Here is a 19378-nt window from a genome sequence, read left to right as displayed (position 1 = left end):
CAATGGGTTTATGCTTTGTTTTTTAATAATGTCAGCAAAAGAAGTAAGTTACATACATGCACCTCTATACTCAGCTGCAGGACAAAGCTAGTGGGCAAAACCAGCTGCACAAACACCAGAAACGTGCCAGACACAGCACATGGCCCTCACTTCTGCTTCAGTTACACTTTTGCTGTGATCTTCCAAAACCTCCTGTAGGGAAAAGGAAATCTTATATGAAAACAGGCACTTCTGCTTTGTGTTTCAATTAGTTTTTAAGAGAGTGATTTTACTGCCCAGACTCACTAAGTTTTAAGCTGAATATCCCTCCTCTGATACATGTTGTGCGTCCAGAACCCATAGCGCACACCCAAAACACCATGCATGCTTTTTCCTAAAGTTTGACTAAACTATAGCAACTACTGAAGGAACACAATACTTTTACAGGGATTAATAAACTGGACAGCAAACCACCCAGTCATCTAAAGATCACATAAGAGAATCCTGGAAATGTTTGGGTCAGAAGGGACCTTAAAGCTCATCTAGCTCCACCCCCTGCCATGGGCAGGGATACCTTCCACTAGACCACGTTCTAATACATTCTTCCTTTTCTTATCTTCAAGCTAACTCTGTGAAAAACACCACACAAAGAAAAGCACATAGTTGCCTATCTGCTGCTTTGTCTAATTCGTTATAACTTTTACTAACAGTCTTAACCACCACAGGAATTTCATTCTCAATGACTTACAAGACTATGTTCTTTATAGATAAAACCAAATCAGGTAATTTTTTCTTAGAATACCAAGAATTAAAACTAATTATTTGGATTCACCCAGTTGCCTGATTTCATGGGCTAAGACAGACATATTTACAAATAATCTAACACCTACTCAAATACCTTAAACCCCATATTTTAAATTTCTTTCTGGGAATATTTTTGGTCGTTTGCCAGAAGCCACAGCACTGTCAGACACCCTGCAGCAGTGGGTTCCAGCTTGAAGCCACTGAAGACCGAGATGCCCCAAGTGATTCTCACGGTGTTAACTGAATTATTTAGGAGGAGCAGACAGATTTCAAGCAGGCTTAAGTTTGCCACACAAAACCTGGTGACACTGGAAAATTCAGATAAAGAAGCTGAAAGTTACTGCTCCAGGGAAAAAACCACTTTCTAGCCTAACAGTACCTCCACGAACAACTTAATTTAATAAACTACATCACTGTATCCAACAGTAATTAGGAAGATGCCTCAGAGAGAATTTTTTTTTTCATCTCTTCTTTCAGCAACATGAAAGAGATATTTTTAATATGTTTCTTCTACCTAAACACAACACTGGTGTTTATGCCACTGTGCCCTGCTCCTACCTTGGCTGGAAGACTGCTGAGAGGGCAGTGATGGTTCCAGTGCCAGAGACAGTCCTGAATAGTCCCAGCCTTACCAAACCAACCCAGTTTTGTACTACTACAACTGTGGTTGTAGTCAGATTTTGTTAGGCTCTCATCAGGGCAAACTAGTCTGGATTTCATCTTCACTAGCTCCAAATGCACTCAATGAAAGAAGCGAAATACTAACAGACAATCACACGACCACATTAACCTTGTTAATTGCCTCTACCACCTTTTCTAAAGAATACTTCATTACCATTTTGATGGAAAATGCATTTCCAGATTCCAAAACCCAGAATACTGCTGATATTCATATAGCACCCTCAATCCATATTCATCAGCCACCAGCTGCCAGGCTGATTGTATTTATTACCAAAGGTAATAATGAAACAGCACTGAAGTAGAACGCAGTAAGAACCACCATTCAAGTGCACCATGATCTGACAGAACTACAATTCAAGCTTTACTTTTTGCTTTTACAAGTACCTGAAGCGACATGACAATTCAGAACTTAAATTATTTCACTTTTTAACTGTATCTCAGGAAAATAATTTACAATGGATCAAGTTATACGAACTACACTATTCAGGAAGTGAAGAGCGATACAGGATGGATAGTAAACACACTAGAGATTTCCAATTTGAAGAAGTTGCATTCAACTGAGAACAATCACCAATTCATAAAAAATTACAGGCTTGAGACTCATACATATTGAAAAGTAGCTTTAAGCAAGCTTTTTTAAATGTAGCTATGAGAACACACTTAAAAAGCTTCCTGTCAGAGTTACAACTAACAACCTGGCTGTGCTTTGCAAACAGAATCGCATTCCCACACAAAATCATTATTTTAACAGGTTGCATTAGCACAGTGATATAAGTCTGAACAAAAGGCTTGTGTTTCATATTGAAAGCTGCACCTGGGCTAATGGCAGAACACTGCCGTGTGTAACTACTTGCATCTGCACCTTAAACAACTGGGGACAGCTTTACAAAGGTTTTACAACCCCCTTGTCACCATTAACGCCTTTAGTGTCTCCTTGACAAACACCCTTCCTAAGATACCACCCTTACCACCTAAGGTACTTGCTCCGGCTTTTAATGCTGATCAGATTGGAAGCCACGTTATCCAGCTTCTGCTGAAATAGCACCTGGGAGAAGATCCCATTTCCATCATGACCCACAGAGGGCCCAAAAAAAGACCAATTTAACACAAATTCAAACACCAATTAACAACAGAGATGGCAAATTACTAGTAATTCTGATTTTTGTGATGACATAGCAGATCAACACAAGTCTGGAATCTTCCTATTGCATTTTTCCTCTCACCTTCTGTTCAGCAGAACTACATAAGTAATTTACTCACAAATACAAAGAGATCCTATTTTTCTGAATTCAAATCTAGTATTCTCAAGAATACAGTTGCTTCAAAGAAGAAAATTGTTCCCATTCAGGAAACAGGAAGCAATTTAACAGCCAATGAACACAACAAGATATTTCTTAAAAGGATGCATTGTGAATTAAAAACAAGAACCAGAAGAATGAATTTAAAGATCTTCAAACGGAGCAATAATGAAAACTAGAATAATTTTTTCACCTGTAAATTTGAATGTACAATCCTTGTCACATTTTAAGATTCTTTTATGTTTTGCAGCTGAAAAATAACTTGAAGCAGATGCTTCAATAATAAAAGAGCACAATGAATAACAAGTTATATGAGCATCACTTGCTTACTTTAGGAAGTTTTCAAAAAGACTGTTTAGTTTCAAAGTGTCTTTGCTTTATCAAAGCAAAATGAAACTTCCTTTAAAAAATTAAGGATATTGTATCTTCTGAGATAAAAATGGCCATTTCCTACAACTGACTAGCATTTCATTAAATCTAGACAAGAACTGAAGAGTCATACCTAGACAAAAGTCATTGAGATTAAATCTGCTGTTGAAATCATGACTTCTAATAAAGGTTCATCTTTAGTTCATTCTTGACTTCATTCACAGATAAAAGAAATTCTCCTGCCATTGCAGAGTAGGAGCAAAATTACTCTTTAGTGATTTTAAGCAAGATCTCTGCTGGTATGGACATCTAAGGTAGGGGCTCAGTAAAAAGCCAACATAAACATATATGAAAGAATTTCAATTGAAACTGTCTACCCGCACAAGAAAAGTTTTTTCCAGGAATATCTGGAATACAAGTACTCGATTGTTCAGTCCTGGTGAAAATCTGATTCCCCTAAAACAGGGGATCCAAAGAGATGGGTTTAGAGAACACAGACAGCACCACCTGCCCCACCACCAATTCCAGATAAATGCACTATCCTACAGGGTCTCTCCTGAGAGACATCAAGGATGGAAACAGAGAAGAAAACCGTTCTCCTGATAGGAAGAACAAAGTACAAATTAGTTGCAAAAGCCACATGAGGCCACCTTATCATCTGAAATGACCACACCAAGAAAGAGCAGAATCATTAGAGGGCATCGCTGGTGCGATCATTACCACAGCACTCAGTGGAGTAAAGTTTAAACAAGGAAGTATGTGAAACAGAAAGGGACTAAGGTCTTGGTCAAGAGTACATTTATATAAAGAGGAATATTAGAAGCATGATTATAAAGTACATGAACATCCTAACACCCAGTGGTAATAGTGCTTAATAGTCCTCTGCATTCATACATTTAAGGTCCAAGCTTTTTGTGCAAGGCAACTCCCAAACTGATATAGGACAGTTTTAGAGAGACAACATCCTCCAGCAGAAAGCATTTCCCCTTCCGTTTTCTTTTTCAAGACAGCATCATCTGATGAAACTGGGATATCTCCATTCATTACAGCAAACTTGTACGCTCTGGGCTTTTTGTAGCATGATTAAATGACTCAAGCTTTCCTCTGCAGTCCAGAACAGGTCAACTCCCCACTAACTCTCAAGCAGGCAAGGCAGTTTCCCACAGCAGCACTCTGTAGCCTCTACCCAACACTCACCAAGGGCTTTGAGACCTAAGCTGGATGCACAGCTCCTTGGGCTTCCTGAGTAACACATTCCTCTCTTCCATCATAGAGCTCCACCACTGCCAGCTTCCACAGAAACACAGAATTAGGGTAATGCCTGTCCTCTGAGAGACAAAATTATCCTAGTGTATGTACTCTGGTCTCTGTTTCAACATAGCACCTTTAGAATTCATCCAATTTTGTGAAAATTGCCAGGGAGTGTGGCTCGCCTTCCTCTGTGCCTTAATTGCTACACAAGCAAATGTTTACCCCCACATGGAGGCTTTGTGCCTACCTCAAGCACAAGAGGAAATGTAAATGAACCTCAGATACCTGGCTTCAAATATTGTGTCTCAAGTGCTGAATCCTGCTCCAAGTCACTGGATTTGTCACCATTTTCATTCATTCTGCAACAGAGAAAGAACCCTCCACCATGCACAAACCAAGTCATAACATTCCCATTAACTCCTGATGGTAACAGAGGCATTAGGGATTCATCACAGTCATGTGAAAAAATGGATCCAGCAATAAGTAGTCTTCTTGTAAGCTTCCATTACATTTTGATCAGGAAAGCTCTTTGGGAAGGTAAGGCCACAGACTTAAAAAAATCAGTTTGGTATGAGTACATCCACCTGTCAATCCTCTCATCCTCTGCACTAATGTTCAGTAATTCTAATAAAGCAATAGATCTGAAGCACTTAGAGGTGTCACATCACAAAACTGCAGACAATGGTTGAGTGCACATGGAGTAGCAACACATCTGCTTTGGACTGGGGTGTACTGAACCTATTGAAAACTGCATGAAGGACTAGAAAAAGATCACATCAGTTCTGTCAGTATGAGCTGGGATGTCCTCCACGTGTTCCACTGGAAAAAAATAAAAATCAAAGCACAAACTGACACTCACCAGAGGCCAGGCAATCCTGACTGGATACACAAAATAAATGCACCAGCTGGAGGAAGAGCTCCAGCCACAACTGAAGAGAAAACTGTAGGAAACAAAACTATAGGAAATCATCGTTTAACAGCTTCAGGAGCACTGAAAAAAAGTTAACCCGAAGAAGACTTTTCATCCTTTTACATCTTGCTGCATTTTTCATTAAAGATCAGTTTTGACACAATGGAGCCAAGGTGCATTCGCTCCAAAACCAAGGAACCAAACTATGTGCTCTGGAAACATTTCTCAAGTGGAAGAGCCCTAAGACTGCCCATTTCCTCCCACATCCTCCTCATAGTGGCCATGAAAGGATAGTAATTGACACAGAGTAGCTGTATTCATCAAAGCTCCTTAATCTGGAAGGAGAACACATTCCTTCCTACATAGTATCTGGCAACTCAGCCTGCAGAAAGAGGAACTTGTAGATACCAGTAGTTTTTCTTACTTTAAGTCTCCAATCTAGTTTTGGTGTATTTTAGTTACCATACTGCTGTGAAGAAAGTAGGCACCCAGGGTTGTCCTGATGATTATTTTAGCAATCCCATTTGCACATACAAACATCCTTCTGCCTAATTCTGAATCACCACAGAATCACAATCCTTAAATGGTTTTAGGTTTTAAGGGACCTTAAAGACCATCCAGGTCCAATCCTCCCACCACAGGCAGCGATACCACGCCTAGATCAGGTTGCTCAGGGCCCTTGAATATGCATGTAACCATAAATTTTATGCAATCACAGAATCACAGACTGGTTTGGGTTGGAAGGGACCTTTAAGACCATCAAAGTTTTACGCCAGAACCACATTTCTCCAATCTCTGTCCAACCTGACCTTGAACACTTCCAGGGATGGGACAGCCTGGACAACTTGTTTCAACGCCTCATCAGCTTCACAATAAAGAATTTTTTCCTGATGACTAATCCAAACCTACTCTCTTCCAATTTGAATCCATTCCCTTTTGTCTTATCACAACTTGTGCTTCCAAAAATATCCATCTTTCTTGTAGGTTCCTTTCAGGTACTGGAAGGAAAGTAGGTACCTATAGAGGATGAACTTAGCACTCAATTACCATGGATATGACTACAACATTCTATTTCACTAATGGAAATACAAGACTCTGCAGCAGCACTGGCCAGTTACAAGGCTAATACCCTAATCCAAGTAATGCCAGACAGGGAAGGTCCTTAAGCACACATCAGCCATTGTTTGAATGCATGTAAGCAGGCAATTAGCTGAAAACCAGCACTATCCAAGCATGGCTAAAATATAAATGGACTCATTAGGATGAGGCTGGCCCCTGGCAGCTTGCGTGCACATCCATACTGATACCCCACTGTACAAGGTGCCCTAGCTCTCTGTATGTCTGCTTTGCTCATCTAATCAAGATGATAATGATAAACTACACATAAACAGAGGTATGGTTATCATCTCAAAGTTCCTCTAGAATTTAAGTTTTATTTAGACAGCTTAGATCCCAGCATCAGTCCCAAGCGCCACTGGCAGAGTACTCAACACTGGCCTTCCACAGACTATGCTGTGTCAATCCCTATCCATAATGGACCTGTGGGTTTTCTGGCTAGTCTGCACACCCCTGAGACCATCCTCACATGGGACATGATACTCAGCCCTGGCACGCTGGCCTTGTTCTCCCTCCTCAGCTAATCAAGTTGGACATTAAGAAGAACTTCTTCACAGAACAGGTGATTAGGCATTGGATTGACTGCCCAAGGAGGTGGTGAAGGTGGTGTTTAAGAAAAGACTGAAGTGGCACTTAGTGCCATGGCATTGGTTGACAAGATGCTGTTAGGTCACAGGTTGGACCTGATGATCTCAATGGTCTTTTCCAATCTAGTTGATTGTGTAATTCTGTAATAAAGACAGAACAAAAACGGGAAGGACAAATTTCTTAACCAACAAAATGGTCCATCATTTGTGATGTGCAGTTAACAGATGGCATTCAAATTAACATTCATATCCTTCAAGTGTCTTATCAAACAGCCTAAACAGCATTTTGAAATTTCCATTTAAAATTTTCTATGAGTCTGCAAGAAGTATCACAGATTTTACTGCCGTCAACTAAAGCTGTTACCACCTTTAATGAGGGAGTGACTATATCATGACTTGAACTAAAGCAGTCCAGATCCTGCTGCCGAAGGTCACCAGGTCACCTGCACAGACTTCACCAGGAAGATGGAGCACCAAACTCATGCTTTAAATTGCACAGGCAGACTGTGAGCATCAAGACCTTAAAAACACCTTACAATTCAGATTCAAAGAGACAAATCCCTCACTGTCAACCCCTGACACTGGATCCCCTCAGACTTCTGTCCCAATAGCACCCAAGCCTGAAGAGCCATGGGGCACACAAAAGTACCTCGAAATGCAGTAACGCAGTTACATGTCCTTGAGAATTCAGACATTATGTGCCTACCAGGGACCACCAGCTCCTGGCCCTCACTCCCTTCACCTCAACCACCCACATGGTCCTACGCGCCTTCCCAGATGCCTTCCAAAACTTGGCAGGTTTGGATGGCTCTGGATCAAAAGGGAAGCCAAATTCAAAGTCATTGGTCTTCGTAGAGAATGCCTTGTCAACAACTTTCCTAATTACATATACTCTGACTGGAAAACTGCCACTGAACAGCTGTGGCAGCCTTGCAAAAAACAACCAAAAACCAGTATGTTTTAAAATACCGTATTCAAGGACACTAATCTAACAGAGAAAAGGACTACAAATATCATCTGATGTGGTACATATGTTCCAGTATAGGAAAAATTGCTGGATCTGAAGATTCAGTTTTATCTGTTCCAAAAGTTACATAAAATCAGCACAAAAATGCTACTTCTCTCTTTGTGCAACTCACCAGCATTGGGTTTACAAGCTCTAGATGACTATGCTAAACAGCACAGGTCCTTACAAGACTCCAGCAGCAGTTTTCTTCTGTTGAAAAAACCATTCCTCTGTTTTAACCAGTTACTAAGCCACAGGAGAATTCTGCTCTTGTATTTTGGCAGCTACAGTGCCACACCATGCTCACTCAGCAAGATCTTCATCCACGTCAGTGATGCCTTACTGAAAGCCTACTTGAAAATCCACCTCACCAAAATACTCAGATTTGATTAAACCAGCCAGTGAAAGCAGCCCACTCTCCTCATTAAGTGTTATTGGTTCACATCCCCAGTATTCTCTTTCTCTTCTAAAACTCAAATTTTAATCAACTTGCTGGAATCACCAACCAGCCTCTGTTGATCTGGATCCTTTTCTCATCAGTACTCTATATTCCCCACTCCTATTCCTTCTGCACCATCCAGAATTTAAGGAACAGGTAACACACTACTATTAATACTTGATACCTGGAAGTCCTCATGAACATCATCTGGCTCTCACCATTTTCTACTGTTAATTTCAGCAATTTCTTCTAAATCTTTTTTTTGGCAGTTTTGACAGTTTGACATAGCTGCTATAGAAATTCCCAGCACAAGAAAATTCCTATTTCCCTCCATAGGAAATACAAGAAATCCCTTTGATCTATAGTTTCATCTTCCAGAAGCTTTCTCTTTTAAGAAGAGATTATTTTCTATCTTGAACAATTTGTCCCTCTTTTTAAAATCCTCTTAGTTCACATCTAACTTGCAGCTGTTTGTTCTTTTCCATTTTCTCCCTTCAGAAAGGATTTCCAATTTTGTAAATTAAGACCTTTTGCAAAACCTACCAGGCTTCTGTAGGTGTTTTTAAGATGTGTGTCTCTTTCATTTTTTTTGATTGTTGTTTTAATTTAGCAAGTCATATGAATCAGGACCAAGAGCACAGTCTCTACATAGAAGACAACTTTCCATTAGTGGTCAAACAGGGAAAACCTGACTTAAAATATGTACTACATGAAGTGAAATAGCACCCAGCAATTACCAAAGAAGAACAAGACAAGTGTTCAGCAAAGAAGCTCTATGAGAAATATTACAGACCCCAATCGTAGGGGGTCTATAATAGAAATACTGATATCCACTGGGATTCAAAGAAAAATATTTTTTCCCAAGACACCTTCATATAAGGCAGCAGGCTCACATCTAGTTTGTCTGACCAAGAAAGCAGTAGGTACCTCTGGAGCCCATGAATTAAGTCATGCAGCTGCAGGTGCCACTATTCAGCATTAATCTGACATTTAACAGGCGCGTTGATAAATATGATTTTACCACAAGCATTAGTTAATTGAAGTGTACTCAAACATAATACAAATCTGTGGAAAAAATAACAGCCGGAACTTGTTCTCAGGGCTTTATCTCTGCCAAATGGGAAACCAACAGGATGAAGCGATGGCAGTCCGGTGCTCCATCCCGGCCATTCCCCAGCCACCCTCGACCTCTGCAAGCAGCGGATTATATAAACAGCACGGAAAGCACTTCCTGCACCTCCGAGAGGAGGACGCAGGCACCGGACCCTCCGGGGGCCATTGAGTCACCCGGAGGCCCGAGAGGGTCACACCCGCACAAACACCGCAGCGCGGCGGCGCCAAGCCGGGCATTCCGGGCAGGGAGAAGAGCCTCGGGAGAAGCCACGGGGACGGGACGGAGGAGCGAGCACCGTCCTGGGGTCGCCCCGGGACTCCGGGACCGCTTCTCGCCTTTCATCACCCCCCTCGGCAGTGCCGCCTTCCTGAACCCGCGGAAACTTTCCCAGCGGGGCACCCGCGCCCCGGATTCCGCCCGGCTGCCTCCGGGCGCCGCTTCCCGCCGCGGCCCTCCCGCCACCCCGCAGGGCGCCGGCGCGGCCAGGCCTACGCGCGGCCGGCTGGGCGGCGGCAGGAGGGCCTCAGTCCAGCTCGGCGGCGGGGGCGCTCACCTGGGCGCACGGTCTTGAGGCGCACGGGCTCCCTGAAGTGCCGCACCACGGCCAGCGTGTCGCGATGCGTGAGGCCGCTCACCGGAGTACCGTTCACCTCCAGCAGCACGTCCCCCGGCGCCGGCGCCTTGCCCGAGAGCAGCGCGGGGCCCGGCGCGCCCTCGCCGCCCGCGGGCAGCCGGCCCGCCAGGTACGGGAACTCGCCGCGCTCGGCGCCGCCGCGCAGCAGATCGGGGTCGGGGCCCGCTGGGCCGCCCCAGGACACCACGCACTCCTGCACCTTGCTCAGCCAGTGCCGCTTCTTCCGCAGGGTCTTGGACATGCCGCAACACGGGGCGACGCAACCCACCCGGCGCTGCCGCCGCTCCCGCCCCGGCCGCGGCTGCCGTCCGACTGCGCCCCGCCGCGCCGCCCCAGCTCCGCCTCGGGGCCCCACCCCTCCAGTCTCCGCCCTTCCCGTCTCCACCGCGCCCTGCCGGCCTCACTGGCCGCGCCCTTCCCGGCCTGCCGCGCCCGGCACGCGCTCCTGGCGCGGGGCTGCCTGTCACAGACTGTGCGGTACTGGGCTGGGCCCGGCCGGCCCGGGGCGGGGCATGTAGGGGGCTCAGACTCGGCCCCGCCGGGACCCTCTAGGACCTGCGGCACGTTCCGGATGTGGCCCCCTGCTCCGGAAAGAGCCCCTCAGGCAATCCCCCCGCTAGGCCGGGATATCCCCTCAGGCAGGAGTTCTCCAGCCAGCGCCCGTTGCAGCAGGGTCCCCTCTCAGCGAGGGCTTGCGTTGTGTAGTATCTCTCGTCAGCCAGGAGCTCCTCAGTCAGTGCCAATCCCAGGCAGGGTTTCCTGTCAGCAAGCATCTCTGTCAGGATCTCTCCTCAGTCAGGAGCCCCCCTCAGCCAGGGCCTTTGTCAGCTAAGAGCCCCCAAGTCAGCTCCCACCTAAGGAAGAGTTTACCTTCAGCCAGGCTCATCCCTTAGCCAGGAGACCCCCTTGGCAGCTGGGTTCGAGATAGGTGTGAGAGCTGAGGTGGGGTGTGCATGATCCGCTCTCATGTTTGCTCTTAGTGCCTGAACAACCACACAGGGAGAGACACCACTCCTGTGTATTCCCAGCATTCCCATAACTACTGCCAGTGGAACCAGTTGGTTCAAAGTTGCTTGAGCACCTCACTCAGGCCAAAGCAGAGCTCAGAACAGTGGGTACAGTTTAAATATAAACAAATGCAGATACTTTTTCAACTGGAAAACACAAACCCAGTGGGTTTTCTCTTCACATGAGCCTGTTTATTTAGCTGTGATTCACAAATATATTTAGCTTTATATGTGTCACTCACATATAAAGAAGTTCTTCTTCATATTCAGGTGGAACTTCCTGTACATCAGTTTCTGTTCATTGCCTCTTGTCCTACTATTGGGCACCACCAAACAGAACCTGGTCCATCTTCTTGGCAGCCCTCCTTTAAACACTTCTAGACATGGATGATCTCCCCTCTTTGTCACCCCTTCTTGAGGATGAACAGGCCCAGCTCCCTCAGCCTTTCCTCATAAGACATGCTCCAGTCTCTTGATCAACTTTGTAGCTCTAAATTTAATGACTGGGAATGGTCTGTGCTGGGATAAAACCCTGGCTAATGGGTGTCACAGGCCAACTCTCCTCTGCATGTGGAACTGACTGGCAAAGAACGCTATTCATCCATTTATTAGGAATGGCCGAAGCTATTGGTTTGGTGATGTTTTATAATTTTTACTATCCATTCAGCCATTTCTCTCCCCTTGGGTGTGTTTCTGATCATCACCCACTAAAATCTTTTGTTTGACCTTCCCCTTGCTGTCAGCCTCCTTCACCAGCAGTGAGTTAGCATCTGTAAGCAGTTCATCTCTGTCAGTGGTTTTACATCTTTAATAGGATATGAAATATCTGCAGCAGCCTTGTCAAGTTTTATAACCCTGTTCACAGGTATTTGGGATAGCTGGCATGGTCCAAAAGCCTGTCCCATTCTGTCTCATAAAAGTAATCCCCAGCACCTCTCTGGTTCCAGCTTCTTCTCAGCAGTCACTTTCTCTCGCTTCACTGAATATCAGCTGCTTGAGCAGCCTGTGGAAACAAGGAGGACCAGTCAAAGCTCACAGAGCAGCACTCCCAGCCCTCTGTGTCTGTGCACAAACTTCTCTGGAGAGTGCCAAAGGAAACTCAATTTTCTTGAGAGTTGATGCCCACTCCTGCCAGTCATCACCTCCCAGCCTGAGTCCTGCACATGAGGTCTGAGCCTGTCTTTCACAGACACCTTGAAATATCTAAGTGGGCTGGAACCAGTGACAGAGGATTGAGGGCATTATCCTGCCCTCTCCAGTTCCACTAGCCCTACTAACAGAGGGCAGGGGGTCTGAACTGCAACAACACACTAACAATTCTCTTGACTTCTAGAAAAGAGGATAAAGGAAGAGCAGTGGAGTGTTAGGAAGTGAAAAACAAGTCTCCTTCCCCACCCCTACAGTTGCAGGGAGCACTAAGGTTACCTGTGTGTTCATCAGTCCTCTCCTGGGATCATTCCCTAGTGTTTGAGGTGGGATTTCAGACTGACACAGCCAACCTTTCTTTGACTGCTATTGACGTCACCGAATTCATCACTTTTTTAGTCTTCCAACTGCTTGTACCTTCCAGAAAGCCTCATTTGAGCAGATCAGCCTTGCCCAGCATAAGGATGATTGCCTTCGTTATTCTGAGCAACAGCTCATGCAGATCTGGTTACGTTACTTGAATAAATCTATATGATTAATACATTTCTTGTCTTTCAATGATTAGTATTTAAGCAGCAGCATGCAAGGGTTTACACGGAGTTATTTAGAAAAGAATGTCCCCATTCTTCTTTTTGCCTGTTAATAATGTAGCTAAAGTCTCAGTAGATATGTCATAAAAAATATTATCAAAGGAACCAAGATAAGTGTGGAATTATTTGCTGTTTAGAAAATCCAGACACGTCACAGAAAGCAATAATAACACAAAATAACTTTGATAAAAGTTTTACAGAGAGAATTTTTTACAGCCCCAGCTGAAATTACAGCTCATATTGAGTAAGCTGCTTACAAAGGCTTTAAGTTAATTTACATTTTAGTACAGGAAGTAGAATAACGCACTCTGACAGAAAAAAAGTTCACCTCAAGGCAGAGGTCACCCAGCTCTGGCTACAATAAAGACAGAACTTTGGAAAAAATATACATCTGGGGTCCAGATCCCTTGGGTTGGGGCTGTACATGGCAACTCACCCAGAGCTCCCCATGCTTGAGATGTAAAAGTCTCCTTATTTTCTGTGACTTCCACAACACTCTTGCTGAGAGGTGCCATGGCTGAGCATCCACTGAGAAATAAATTGTCTTCCCATTGCACTGTGTCCAGTTCTGGATCAGGTTCCTCCCTTTCAGCATGGCTTTCAGCACATTGCAGAGGCAGTCTCAGAACCAGAGCTTATGTACAATGTCACCATTCCTCTGAGAACACTGGTGACACACCTTTCTCTATGTTATTTCTTTGTTACTTTTTCATCCTGCATCAGCCAGACAAAAATCCTCCCACTGCATTATGACATCCATAATTCTGGAGCTCCTGTCCTATTATAATTTAGTTATTAAATTATTGCTCTAAATACAGGGAGAGTTTTTCTAGGTTCTTTTTTCTTCTGGCAGTGTTTGTACAGCAACACATGTCATTGTAGCTAAAACTAGATTAATATTGCTGGGTTTTGTTAATAAGTTATTTGCAAAGTACTGTTTGGAAGTAAATGGGATCTAATAGAAGCCTCACAGGTTTCCCATTATACTCCACTGTTATCATTTAGAGGCAGCTTCTTTTGTAGTCCTTAATGAATAATGACAATATGATAATCTTCAAAGCCCACCATTCCAGCACCAACCTTTCCTCTGACTTATAACAAAGATGTTAATTTCCCTCTCACAGAGCAGGGACTTTTCTTTCTTTGCTGATGCATCTGTTTTACTGATATCACTTCTCAAGTCCCACTGCTGGGCTCAATCTCACTGAAGGATGAGGGGAGGGAGTACACAGTATTTCATCTTTCAATGTCAGCCCTCAAAACCAGTTTTACAAAAAAAAAAAAAGAGAAAAAGAGCATGTCCTGTTGTTAGATGTCTCCTGCTTGTGAGTTCTGGATGCTATTTGTTATTGACATAAGGGTCAGGAATCATAAAATCATGAAATCATTTAGGTCAGAAAAAACTTTTATGACCATCGAATCCAACCATTACCCCAGGACTGCCAAGGCCACCACTAATCCTTGTCCTCAGGTGCCACATCTACATATCTTTTCAATCTCTCCAAGGATGGTTATTCCACCACTGCCCTGAGCAACCTATTCCAATGATGGACAACCCTTTTGATGAAGAAATTTTCCCTAGTATCTCGTGTAAATCTCCCCTGGTGCAACTTGAAGCCATTTCCTCTCATCTTGCTGCTTTACTTGGAAGAGGAGAGAATCATTTACGTTGGAAAAGACTTTTGAGATCCTTGAGTCCAATGTCAGGATCTTTCACTGATCTTCAGACTATGGTGTGATGCTTTTCATTTTTAGGTGAATGAAATAAGATCCCTTAGGCAAAGCTGTGCTCCCTGCATGTTAGACATGCTGAAATGCTTCCATAAATCAGCCTTTTGATATGTCTGACACCCAGACTCACACTGGGCCTGCCTAAGTGTCATCCTCGAGAATGGCCTTGTCCCTTTAAACATTCATGTGCTCTTGCTTCTGCTCATGTATTTTTATTACTAACAGGTTTCCCAGCTGATAACACAGCAGTGAATACATTATTCAGCCTAGATTGCTGACTTTACTGCTGGCTGTCTCCATTACAGCAACATCCTCCAACACTTATGGGTAGGGATCTCAAGATTCATCTGAGTGTCCTGGCAGAACGTGGCTGATGCTGCAGGGCTTAATGGGGAAAAGCAATGGGATGGGACCAGAGCCAGGGATCTCTGTCCAGACTCCACTCACAACACCAGAGCACACAAGCCCAGCTCCTCCAGTCTCCTGTGAGCCCCAGGAGGTGCAGGGGAGGCAGGAGACATTTCTTGGGGCTGAAGTGCCACTTATGCTTTTTCTATTACATTACAGAGCTGCTACAACTGTGCCACATTCCTTCCCCTCTTCTCCCACATGAACCATGAACTGAACAATTACCTCTGAATTGCACAGGGGGGCTGTGAACTTTAATTAATTTGTGGGTTTCAGTTCTTCCTGCTCTCAAAATTCAGTGTGTTTAATTCCTTCATTACTTCCCAGTTAATAGCATTATTTATTTGAGTTAGGGTAGTTCCCACCAAGACTGTGCGATGGTAGGTTCCCTATTCCACATGATATGCTGGGCAGGCACAGACTCCCTGTCCTCCATAACACTAACTAAAACAGGAAACAATTAGGTTGATTATTAGGAAGTAGTTCTTCCCTGGGAGGGTGCTGAGACCCTGATAAAAAGTGTGGCTGGTAAAAGGTGGCCCTGGTAAAAGGTGGCTCAGAAAAGCTGTGGCTCCCCCATCCCTGGAAGTGTCCAAGGCCAGGTCGTACATGGCTTGGAGCTACCTGGGATAGTGGTAGAGTTTCCTACCCATGGCAGAGGGTTTGGAATGATCTTTTAGGTCCCTTCCAACTCAAACCATGATAACCCACCAGTGGGCCTGGGGAGGCCCTCCCCAAGTGGATTTGTGTCCATGCATAGCTGTAGGTTGGGGAAAAGATGCAGGAATGTGGCCATACCTGAATGCACTGTCGTCCATGAGGAAGAGGAATCCATGTTCAATGAGTGGGGTGATACAAGAGGAAGCTGAATTGCAAGCAGCCTTCATGTCCAGCTGCTTACAGAGACCAAGCAAGACAAAAATTAAACAGGCCATTAAGCAGCACTCCAGTGGATTAACATTTGTCTGTCTCGCTTACGCTGCAGGATTTCAAAATTCCTTTGAAGTTTGCATATTAGAAAATCACTTTCCAAGCCACATAACTTTGAGGAACAGCTGACTAATCCTTTAGGATTTAATGAGGTTAACTAACATGCACAGTTTTGTAGGGAGCTGTTGTTTGTATTTTGGTAGCAAACATGAAAAACATTGACAATAAGTAATGTTCTGTAAAGAGCCATAATGGAAGCATGGCATCATTTTGGTAACTTTGTAGAAGCTTCAATTTTCTTCATAGAGCACAGGCTGGGCTTCTGATCTGTTCAATTATAATCATTAACAGTTAACAAAACTGTTTGCTTTTAACTCTCACTGAAATCAACAGGATTACAGTTTTCTGTTCTCCAGGTTAATTTATGGTTCTGTAGTTTCTTCTCTGACTCTTCAGGAACCCTATCCATGGACTGGCAAAACATCAGCAGTGTTTTCCAACAGCTGGGCTGGTGGCAGGGGCTGCCCAGCACTGGTCTGGCACTGGAGCCACATCCCACTGTTTGACCAGCAGAGCCCAACTCTGCTCCTGGCAAGGTCTGGCACTGAGCCCTTCCCCATCTAAGCTCTTGGAATAATTATAGAATAGAATCATAGAATCATTACATTTGGAAAAGACCTCCAAGATAATCAAGTCCAGCCTTCTCCATTTGGGAGGTTGTTGTAGACTACTTGTGCCTCAGGTGCCTCAAGACTGAACAATCAACTTAATTTGGTATTTACAGAACACCAAAGTTGCGTGTAACAAGCTGACACATAAATTCATTAGGATGCAATTACAGCAATCAGAATGTAGGCTACTCAACTATTTTAGCAAGAACGCATAATTAACTGCAGGTTCATGTTGAATGCTGCCTGGTGCCATGAAGCCAGTTCCAAGGATTGTCTTGCATGTGTAAACACAGCAGCGGGGCTTTTCCCAGAGCACAGCCTCTGCAGACTGATGGAAAACAGCAGTGGCTGGATTGGTGGGAGACAAGCCCGAGCAAGACAAGAGAAGCAGAGCGTCTTGTCCATCACCTAGCAGCCCAGCTGACAGAGCTGGAGCCTCTAGGGATGTGAGCTCAAGGCATCAAAACTCATTGGGTATTATCACTGCAGCGCCACTGCTGCCTCATGATTAAACAACATGAATATTAATGAGCTCTTATAGCTTTTTTGGAAAAATCTGCCTGCTATGGCTTATAGATCATAAGCAGTGGTGCTGGGAGAAAATAAAACTATGTCAAACTGTTTGCCTGTTGCTTATTTGAAGCTCTCTCCTTCAGCTCATGGGAGCTGGGACACTCTTCTGGAGAAGTTGTTTCCTCAGCATCTCTTCCACTTCTGAATTATTTCATGGGAAGCTTTGTCCTAGTAATGAGTGGAAAATTCAGTGTGCAATTAATATTTGTCACCCTCAGGCCTTCACAATCCTTGTCAAAATATACATTACACCAGTAAAAATTCCATTCAGAGCAGCAGGCAGAGAGGTGGCTATCCAGGGGCTGTGCATGGAGAGAAGGAAGAGAAAAAAGACAAGAAATCTCTCAGGATTTACAGCATACATAAAGCAGGAGAGCATCATGTACGTGACTGGCACAGCAGGACCTGGGAGCTGTGGCACAGAATCCTGTGTGGTGAGGAGCAACCTGGCCTGGGAAAGGAGTCCCTGTCCATGGCAGAGGTGAGGGAATGAGCTTTCACGGTCCTTCCGATCCAAACCATTTCATGATTCTATGAAGTTAATTTTGATAATTGCTGTCCCTCATTCCCAGGGCAGTGCCATGGGGTGCATGAGTTCCATGTCCCTGGTCCCATTCCATTGTTTTAGGAGAAAGCTTCTGCAAAAAAACCTGATCTTCCCACCACTCATTTCTAACTGGAATTTAACAGACCCCCGTCTGCCAAATAATAAATAAGAACCTTTACATGCAACACTGTTAGTTAAGCAGAGCTATAAACAAAGCCTTAACAGCTGATTTAGGGAATAAGGTCGGGAAGGCAATGCTGCCATAGCTGCAGCACATGGGTGGGATGAGCCACCCAGTCCCGTATAGTCAGGTCCCCAAAAACCAAATCTACTGCCAGACTTAAAGCCACCATCAAGATCTTTACCCTGTGGCAGTGAAGGGAAGTCTCTGAAAGTTTAAAGAAAATGCCTAATTACAGCAAAATAGTGTGGATTTGGTTTTCACTATCGCCACTCTGTGGGGAAAGCCCGATGTGGTGAAGCTGGTGGCATGGCAAGGGCAGGACCAGCACTGGCAGCTGCATCATTCCCAGGGAGAGCAAAGCCAGCCATGCTCACAGACTTTCCAGGCCAGCCTGGGAACCAGCATGCACCAAAGTGGGACAGGAGCCTGTGCACCAACTTGCCAACAGCCAGAATGGGGTTGGTAGAGACAGGGCAACCGCAGGGCTCATGGCACCTCCATACAATGGATCCATGGGCTGCTCTGAGCTCTTTACACACTACTAACTCATGTATTTCTCTGCTGCATAATTCATACATTTTAGCAGAAGATAAAAACTTCATAACTGTTAATGTGCAACTGTTTATTAATGTGAGTCTTCCAGACAGCCCTTGGATTTGGAAGGAGCTCTTGAGAAAGAGCCAAAGTCTGTCCTCTGTAGCAGATTTTTTTTGAAAGCTCAGAGGCTGGTGGATACCAGTCTCCAAACCATTCTCCAGTGGCTGCTGAGCTGCTGCTTCATCCTGGCTCCCCTGAAGAACTTGGAGCATCACAGAAGCAGAAATAAATGAATAGATAATTTCCTTTACACAAGGCAATGTGCTGAATGTGCTGTATCGTTCATGTCTCTCTCCTGCACAGAGCAGTTAACCAAGCACAGAAAGGAGATAAGAGCATTTGTTCCCACAAGGAGCAGGGAGAGGATGAAAAACAAGATTTCCATTGTGTTATGTGCAAGGTTGCTTATAACTCCTCTGACTATTTTTAAGTCTGAGAAATGAAGGGCTGCCAGCTACAGCCTGCTCTTGAGGGAAGGTGCATTGTGTTCTGGAGTACTGTCAGGTGAACCAGAGCAGACACATGTTACCCGGCAGCCAGCCGGTGACACCATCCTCCCCATCCCTGTCCTTGGCAGGAACCTGGCTGCCCTTGGAGCATCTCAGTGGCCTCCTCTGGCCTTGCTCCAGCAGCTCCACATCTTCCTGATGTTGGTTCCCACAGCTGGAAGCAGCTCTGCAGGTGAGATGTCACCCGAGCAGGGCAGAATCCCCCCTCCCCTGCTGCCCACACTGTGCGATCAGCCCAGGGCTCAGGGTTGTTTCTGGGTCCCAGCACATGTGGCTAGTGTGTGTCCAGCACCCCCA

General features: G+C 44.7%; 1 protein-coding gene across 3 annotated transcripts in view; it reads right to left on the bottom strand.

Annotated features, from left to right (window-relative positions):
* MAGI3 (membrane associated guanylate kinase, WW and PDZ domain containing 3) overlaps window positions 1–10558 on the bottom strand; it is a 57573-nt gene extending 47015 nt beyond the window's left edge. For 2 of the 3 annotated variants that reach the window (XM_074528189.1, XM_074528191.1), the window contains exon 1: window positions 10108–10557. In XM_074528189.1, coding sequence (XP_074384290.1) covers window positions 10108–10429 — 322 coding nt within the window. In that variant the 5' untranslated portion in view covers window positions 10430–10557. Of the gene's footprint in view, window positions 1–10107 lie in introns of all 3 variants that reach the window. The other variant, XM_074528190.1, reaches the window with a different exon arrangement.
* Window positions 10559–19378: the final 8820 nt, after the last annotated feature.

Source organism: Zonotrichia albicollis, chromosome 28 (genome assembly GCF_047830755.1).
Source record: "Zonotrichia albicollis isolate bZonAlb1 chromosome 28, bZonAlb1.hap1, whole genome shotgun sequence".
NCBI classification, from domain to species: Eukaryota; Metazoa; Chordata; class Aves; order Passeriformes; family Passerellidae; genus Zonotrichia; species Zonotrichia albicollis.
The sequence above is the reverse complement of the archived record's forward strand: the minus strand, read 5'-3'. Positions and strand labels throughout refer to the sequence as shown.